The sequence below is a fragment of the Cyprinodon variegatus genome, unplaced genomic scaffold, assembly GCF_000732505.1.
Source record: "Cyprinodon variegatus isolate N-32 unplaced genomic scaffold, C_variegatus-1.0 Scaffold225, whole genome shotgun sequence".
NCBI classification, from domain to species: domain Eukaryota; kingdom Metazoa; phylum Chordata; class Actinopteri; order Cyprinodontiformes; family Cyprinodontidae; genus Cyprinodon; species Cyprinodon variegatus.
Window position 1 is genome coordinate 179,068 of NW_015150678.1, and position 7,957 is coordinate 187,024.

The 7,957-nt window shown below is 39.5% G+C and overlaps 2 protein-coding genes across 2 annotated transcripts in view; one reads left to right on the top strand and one right to left on the bottom strand.

Annotated features, from left to right (window-relative positions):
* The window catches only part of LOC107088634 (RAC-gamma serine/threonine-protein kinase-like), a 44,610-nt gene extending 43,473 nt beyond the window's left edge, over nt 1-1,137 (top strand). Inside the window, exon 12 of the mRNA XM_015380932.1 lies at nt 133-1,137. Within this exon, the coding sequence (XP_015236418.1) occupies nt 133-218 (86 nt within the window). The 3' untranslated portion in view covers nt 219-1,137. The remainder of the gene's footprint in view (nt 1-132) is intronic.
* Nucleotides 1,138-6,706: 5,569 nt separating this feature from the next.
* pus10 (pseudouridylate synthase 10) overlaps nt 6,707-7,957 on the bottom strand; it is a 22,135-nt gene continuing 20,884 nt past the window's right edge. The window contains exons 13-15 of the mRNA XM_015380933.1: nt 7,686-7,828; nt 7,449-7,548; nt 6,707-7,334 (exon numbers count right to left, since the gene is read on the bottom strand). Of these exons, the coding sequence (XP_015236419.1) occupies nt 7,296-7,334; nt 7,449-7,548; nt 7,686-7,828 (282 nt within the window). The 3' untranslated portion in view covers nt 6,707-7,295. The remainder of the gene's footprint in view (nt 7,335-7,448; nt 7,549-7,685; nt 7,829-7,957) is intronic.

Genomic DNA, 7,957 nt, shown 5'->3' on the forward strand with positions numbered 1-7,957 from the left:
AAAAATGTCACTTTTTTAGTGCATTCACTTTTACAGCACTGTAATACATGTGGGTCAGAAAGTTCTGAGAACAAGTTGATGCCGTAGCATGTTTAACTGGGATGAAGCGGCTCATGTCTCCTGTGTTTTCAGATGACGAGGACGGGATGGATGCAGCAGACAACGAACGACGGCCTCATTTCCCACAGTTCTCCTACTCAGCCAGCGGGCGGGAGTGAGCGCTCGGTCCCAGTCAGCCACCGTCGTCCCCATTCGTGGCCATTTTGAGGAAAACACGTAGCCATTCTAGGAAAAAGAAAATACCAGTCTCCCCTCTTTCTCCTCGTCTGCCTCGTCACAGCGGGGGAGAAGTCTTTTTAGGGACTTTAAAAGAGGTTTTTGCACAGTGGGATAGACTCAAGCTGGTCTCCCCACACTAAAAAAAAAAAAAAAAAAGTCTCCTACATCTTCAGCGCTATTTACTGCAGAAGGCAATGTTTTTGTTATTTATTTTTTATTTTCTCTCTCCACCAGTATTAAGTTGTTGAACCCATGATCTTTGCGATGATCTTTATGTTTGTCGTTTCTGCCCTTTTTTTTTTTTTTTTTGATGTTTTTGCACTTGGTTTCGAAGAGCCGTTTTAGGGAACAAAAAACCAAAAATGTTGCCTTACGTGTGCAAATGTTTTGTATCATGCAGACAGGGTGGTTTTGCTGTTGTCTGTTTGTTTAGTTTTTTTTCTTTCGGGAGAGGGCAGCCGGATTTTGGGTCCGGAGGGGGAAGGGTTGTCGCCCTTTATTCGGGGATAAGCGCATGGCTCCAGGTTCACTCATTTCAAAAGGAAAACAAAAACATCTGTTCGTTTTGTCATGGTGGCACACCTTCCTAATGCCATGGCAAAGAAAATCAGCTGAGAAATAAGAAATGAGTCTGTACCGTTTCCTTCATGGCTGCAGCGTCGCTACTTTTTTACCGTATCAGATCGACTTTATGGTTCCTTTTTCTGAAACACTAAACTGCCGCACAGCTCACTCAGGCGCTACAGAGCACAAGCAGGTTCAGACTCAGCTAAGCGCTCCAGCTTTCCACAGCCACACTCTATCTCTGCTTCTCACTCCTCCTCTTCTGTTTGCTCGTCTTTGCTCTAAGACAAGGGGAATAACTGTTCCCACAGGGAATCCTAGTTTAAAGTATGCCTGAGCTGTATGTATGTATGTATGTGGGAAACAGACGCTGTCATAGCGTACACTAACACTACAAACAGAGGCATTTCCTGCCTCAGGTCAGACTGGCGTTGGTGGTTAACTCCAGGATAAATCAGATTTGGTGTTTTTGGGTGCAGGGTTCCAGGCTCACCAGCAGGGGGAGCTCAGCAGTTTGCACAGAGACCTCTGATGATTTCACTCCTGTGTGTCTTTGTGAGACGTCCCAAACCCTGCCAGGTTGTTCAGGTTGTTCTGTGGTCTCGTCAACTATCCCTGGATTTAATTGGTTAAAATCTGATAGTTTTTCCTTCCTCTGATTGGCTCACGTTCCTCTAATCATGCCTGGATATGTGGTCTGAGCTGAGAAGTTAATCTGACAAGAAATAATAAATTAGCTGTGCTTCCTCGAGGATCCGGAATCAGATTTTGTGCCATGAGTGAAACTTTAGTTAAATTTCTGTAGTTACACAAAAAATAAAACAGAAATGTTGGTAAAATCCAACAGGCCTTATTTTAACCAATAAAATCAACTATTATCACCTCTGCTAAAATAACAGCACTGTTTTATATTATCCATTGATTTTCATGTAGAGACTTGATCTAAGAAAAAAAAACAGCCGCTTGATGAAGGATTAGTTTTTACGGAGCCCCTAAAGGGACATGGAGGGAGGAAAAAAGAACTTTTGCGAGATCTCGCAATACTTTTGCGACATCCCGCAATAGTTTTGCGAGATCTCGCAAAAGTTTATTTTTTGCAAGATCCCGCAATAGTTTTGCGAGATCCCGCAATAGTTTTGCGAGATCCCGCAAAAGTTTTGCGAGATCCCGCAAAAGTATTGCGAGATCCCGCAAAAGTATTGCAAGATCCCACAATACTTTTGCGGGATCTTGCAAACGTTTATTTTTTGCAAGATCCCGCAATACTTTTGCGAAATCTCGCAATACTTTTGCGAGATCTCGCAATACTTTTGCGAGATCCCGCAATAGTTTTGCGAGATCTCGCAAAAGTTTATTTTTTGCGGGATCTCGCAAAAGTTTATTTTTTGCCGGATCCCGCAATAGTTTTGCCAGATCCCGCAATAGTTTTTGCGAGATCTCGCAATAGTTTATTTTTTGCGAGATCTTGCAAAACTTTATTTTTTCCCTCCATGTCCCTTTAGGGGCTCCGTAAGTTTTCTAGTGCAGACAGTAGAATTGAGTTTTTTCCTGAATCGTTTGATGCTAACCAACTACACACGTTCACTAAATTATTGGCTCTATTATAACGTTAAATGAAGAATTTAAGAAATCTAACTTTTTATCTGCTAATTTTGTGGGGGAGATCCCATGTAAGCCTGGGATCCCAGTTCAAAAAATTGGCAACTTTTTGTTGCGTTTATGTTGGTCAGTTTCCAAAAAACTCATTTGTTCTTCTGGACTTTTTCCTTTTGGCATCACTATGTCGAGACACGGAGGAAAATGTCTTTTAGCTACTGGATAAGGAGCCACATGCAGCTTGAGGTCAGTGTCTCCATGACGACTGTTAGAAAGCATCCTCGTGGCTTTTCAGCAGCAGGTCCACAAATACCTAACATACCTAACAATACAGTTAAGCACAGTGGAGGATCTGTGATGCTGTGGGTTTCTCCTCCATAAGCTGGAGGCATCATTAATACCAGCTCTTACGGTTAGTAAGAACAATGATCAGCAGCAAAAACGATGTAAATCAAACCAGAAATTTGAAACTGAAATTTTACTTTTTTCCCTTTTCGGCTGCTAGAAGAGAATCCAAGGGGATCTGTGGGATTAGAAGCATTAGAGGGTTAGCTATTAATCTCGGCTATTTATCCCGTTGCACTTAAAGGTGGTTAATTGGAAAATAGTTTCCACCTTTATGTTTGCTAACAGGTTTTCCATGTCTTAATTAACTCTGAAAACACCACATCCGATCTATCCGTGGAGAATACTGCCAGTATGATCAGGGTTCCTGCAACGCCCATAAAGGAAGTGATTCAAAGGAGCAGGGATGTCGAAAGCATCTGCAAACTTTGGTTTTCTGCAGGAACTCTGAGCCGACCACATTAGTTTTCAGTTTTAACCAAGAGGAGACGTATATACACATGTTAATAGAAATCAAAGGTGTAAAGAAAGTAAAGTTTATCATACGGATGCATTAGGAAACAACAGGGGGGGGGGGGTCCTGGTCCATCTGTGCTGTCAGTATTATAAGAGGTTTATTTACACACATGTACAAATCTGTTTCAATGAATCACGTATAACAAGAAAAACTGAGCCGCGAGACACTCAAACACCAAGACTGTGATGACTGCCAGAAAAAATGTCTCCAAACTTCTTGATGTACATATGCAATGGCTTTTTTTTCCCTTTATCCTTTTTATTTTATTTTTTTGTTCATTCAGACAAGGTGAAAAATGCAACGACTGAAAAAAATACATTTAGGATTTTCTTATTATTTAAGAACAGCGTTTAACCACTAATTTTTACAAATGAATTTACTTCCTGTCACACCTGGAGGGGGTTTCCATGGAGACGAGCCCCACCGCCTTCCCCGGCTCCTGAACCCTTGGAGGACATCACTGTACCCATGGAGTCTGCACTGAACTGTCAGCTTCTGTTTTCTTTCACCGTCTAAAGATGCTGAAAGTGGGACCATGGCTGGCTTTTTGTTTTCCGTTCTGTTTTGTGGTTTTTTTAACAACGGTGGTTTGATCAGGTTGTTGCAACTCACCGATCCTCGCTCCCTTCTTTCCCAGTTTGTGTACCGTAGTGTTTGTTTTATTTATATTTGTCATTCTACACAGTGTTATCTTGTATGTTGTAAAAAAGAAAAAAAATGAAGAAAAACAGGCACCTCTTGAAAGTCTCTGAAAGGTGATGATGGATTAACTGAAGTCTCTTTATTCTTTTTGGTTCTTATTTTGGGATCATTTGCTTCTTTGTTTTCTTACCAAAACTTTAGGGCAAAAACCCGGTAGTGGACTTGCGTTGCCGTGTTAGTATTTATTTTGAATTAAATTAAAAGAAATATGTTTCAGGGTTGTTTTTTTTTTCTTTATTGATTCTGTGACTTTTATTTTTATAAGATTTTGGGTCTTTAGAATAAAAAAAGAAAAACGTATGAAATAAAGTTAGGTTATTGTTATTCTCTAGCTATCTCTCAGCCTCCTTAACCCAACACTGGGAAAAAATCGAAATCTCAAGTCATTTTTTTTTTCTAAAAATAAGTGCATTTGTTCTTGGATTAAGGAGGTAAAAGAGACATTTTGCTAATGGAACAAGACAATTTACATTTAAAATAAGAAAAAACACAATTGCATTGTCTAATTTCAAGTGCATTTTATCTAATTATACTGCTATAATATAAATACTCATTCAATTGGCAAACTATCTCATTTACCTACTCAAATTAAGGGTGATTATACTTAATTTATGAAATTTGTACTTATTTCTAGATCGTTTTTCCAGTGCAGCAGGCATCCCCAAAGTCAGTCATGGAGGGCCGCTGTCCTGCAGGTTTTAGAGGTTTCCTTGCTCCGGTTGGGGGAGTATATGCTGCCCCTAGTGGAGGAGTTTAAGTATTTTGGAGTCTTTTGGATTAATTGCTGCATCATAACTTCTGCCCTGGATGGTTTCCTGCTTTTTTCAGATCAGTCCCCTGGTTTTCTGCAGGATTTAGATCTGAGGAATCATTTCGCTTCTGATCAGGTCAAACAGACCCAACAGGAACCCATCGCTTTAACTGGCATCCATCTGAAACTAAACGGGGATTTTAATCTAGAATCTCTTAACACTTAACATGGCGATACCTTATACACTGCAAAAACCATTTAGAATTAAGTAAAAAAATTGTTAAATTGAGTGTACTTGCCCTTAATTTGAGTAGATAAATAAGATGATTTGCCAATGGAATGAGTATTTTTACTCCTAAAACATGAGAATTATATACTATGCAATTGAAATAAGACAAAGCTATTTTTTTTTCTTATTTTAAATGTAAATTGTCTTGTTCCATTGGCAAAGTATATCAATTACCTCAATTCAAGAAAAAATGCACTTAATTTAAGCAAAAATTAGTCATTTAGATTTCCATTTTTTGCAGTGTTGCAGGTTATCAGGGTTTTGGACATAAAAACAGGCCCACAGCATCACTCTTGATATTTGGCACCACTTGCTTTTATGTTTGTTGCCAATCTCGGTCTTAATCCCACATAACAAAAGCTCTCTTTTTTTGCTGAACCTGCCTTTATAGTCCCGGTGCGTGTTGAGAAGATAAGTACTGGTCCTCAGTCCCCTTAAGAAAAAAAACTCTTCTTCTTCTTCTTGGTTTTTATTGGCGGTTGGCAAACTTTTAGTAGCATTACCGCCACTTACTGGTATGGAGTGTGGTTCGTGATGATCTATATACTTTCACTTCATACCTAATCCCTACAATGACTTCTGATTAAACATACATTCACACATACACACCTACTTATATTACCTACCTTGCATATAGTTTTATATACTACTTGTTATTCTTAACACATTCACAACCATCTTGTTCTACTCAGATTCTATGACACAACCTTGGTTTTTTAAGAAACCTAATAATTATTTGAATATGTCTACTTCCCAAATCTCTCCTCAAAAGTTCTGTTAAATTAAACCTTTCTTTAATACCTTCAAACTCTCTCAACATGCATCTTCTCTCTTCTTCATATTTATACAGAGATGGCAAAAGTACTCACTTTCTGTACTTGAATAAAAGTACAGATACTTGTGTTAAAGAATACTCTGCTAAAAGTGGAAGTACTGATTAAACTTCTTTACTCAAGTAAAAGTAACAAAGTAGAGGCTTGTAAATTTACTTAAAGTATAAAAGTAAAAGTAGAAACCACTTTTTTCATGCCGTTGCCTACATTTTAAATGGATGTCTGCCAATAGGACTAGATCTCCGTTGTGTTCATTTTCAATCATCTCGTCGTCCATGCTACTATGCTAACGCCACCGCCACCAAGCTGCAATGATTTGCCGCCAATGAATACCGCCGAATCTGTCGATTCATCTTGTAGTGGTGCGTCAAATGCAACGTAGATTCCCATCCAATTAGATTGAATTTGGTATTGATGACGTGAAAAATAATAACGGTAACTCCATTGAAATGATTCAAAACTAAAGTAACGAGCCAATTTTTTAAAATGTATGGAGTAGAAAGTACAGATATTTGTGTAAAAAATGTAAGGAGTAGAAGTAAAAAGTCGCCATAAAAATAAGTAGTAAAGTAAAGTAAAAATATCAGAAAAATCTACTTGAGTACAGTAACGAAGTATTTGTACTTCGTTACTTTCCATCTCTGTATTTATAACACTCTATAATAACATGCTCTATTGTTTCAAACTTCTCACAATAATCATATTTCCCAGTTTTATGCTTCTGTATTTTAAAGAAAACTAAGAGAACTGAAATTAAATAGAAATTTATAAAAAAAAAAAATAAATAAAAGCAAAGAAACTTCCAGAAAGTGTAAATTTAAGATTTGATCTTTATTAGGGAGGAGTAAGTTTGCCGCTCTTAATGAAAAAAAAATATTTAATTAGTGAATAAACTTGTTCAGATTTAAGGTTGGACAGGTGGGAGGGAATAAATGTGGATATATCCACCCCTCAGGTTTAATGTTTGTTCTAAAGGTTTAAGACATTTTAAGTCCCACAGAAAAGAAACTGGGATTCAGACGCTTCAGCTGGACTTTTTAACTGAGATACAAAATCCAACATAACACTCCTTTCTCTGACAGAGCGTCATTGTGAGCGTCTGATGGGGAACCTGCCTCAGTTGGACCAGGAGGTTAACCTTTATTCAGCTTTAAATGGTCCCGGCTACAAAAATGACCCGATTTCAGCTCATTACAACAGAACTAGACCGATGATCAAACTCAAGGTTCGGTCGTTTGCTACGTCCACAAAAATAGAAAAACTCATCCGGGCCAAAAACGAGCAGAACGGAGGAAGACGCCACGTTCCCACCGAGATCATCCAGCCTCCCAGCAGCACTTCAAAAGGCCAGTCCAGTGCCGAGCCGCACCAGAACCAGTCCGCTCAGAGCTGAGCCATGAGGGGAGGGGGGGTTGTCTTTCACTCTGGTATGGGTGGGGGCCAGTCCACATCCACAGACTAATGGAGAGAACATCCGTTAGTCTTATTGGCACCAATCAGGATTTTAAAGTCATCATTCCTATTTTTAACTTCATCTTAAACAGTCTAGAAAACATAGCTCTATCTCCTCACCTCCACGTCCAGCTCCAGGATGTCGGTGTCCGTCTTCAGCAGCTGACACAGGTTGGGTTTGGTGCGGCCAAAGTCTCCATGGACGAACTCCTTGATGTAGCTATTTGCTGGAAATTAAGGAAGTTTTAGTCACAGCTTGGACCCCCACCGCTAACAAAGGAAAGTTCTGTCTGGGACAGGTCTACGATGCTCGTCAGCTACTTCTCAGACGAGGTTTGGTACTCGAAGTGAGGATACGTTCCAGCCTGTGTTTTCAGTCCAAGGTAGAAATGATGCGGGTCAACGAAGCGGGCGTTCATGCTGTGGATGACCCTCTGCCGGATGGCCAACGCCCGTCGGTGCAAAACCCGTAGAGGAGTCTTCTGGTCCAGAGTCAGATCCTGGCAACACAAAGTCACACGTCTCACCTCTGGTTAGCTCAGCTGATCTACTTCGCCTTGTTAAATGTTTAGTTTGTTAGGGGAAAAAATTGAGATACTAAACCCTGGACAAAAAAAATAAAAAATAAT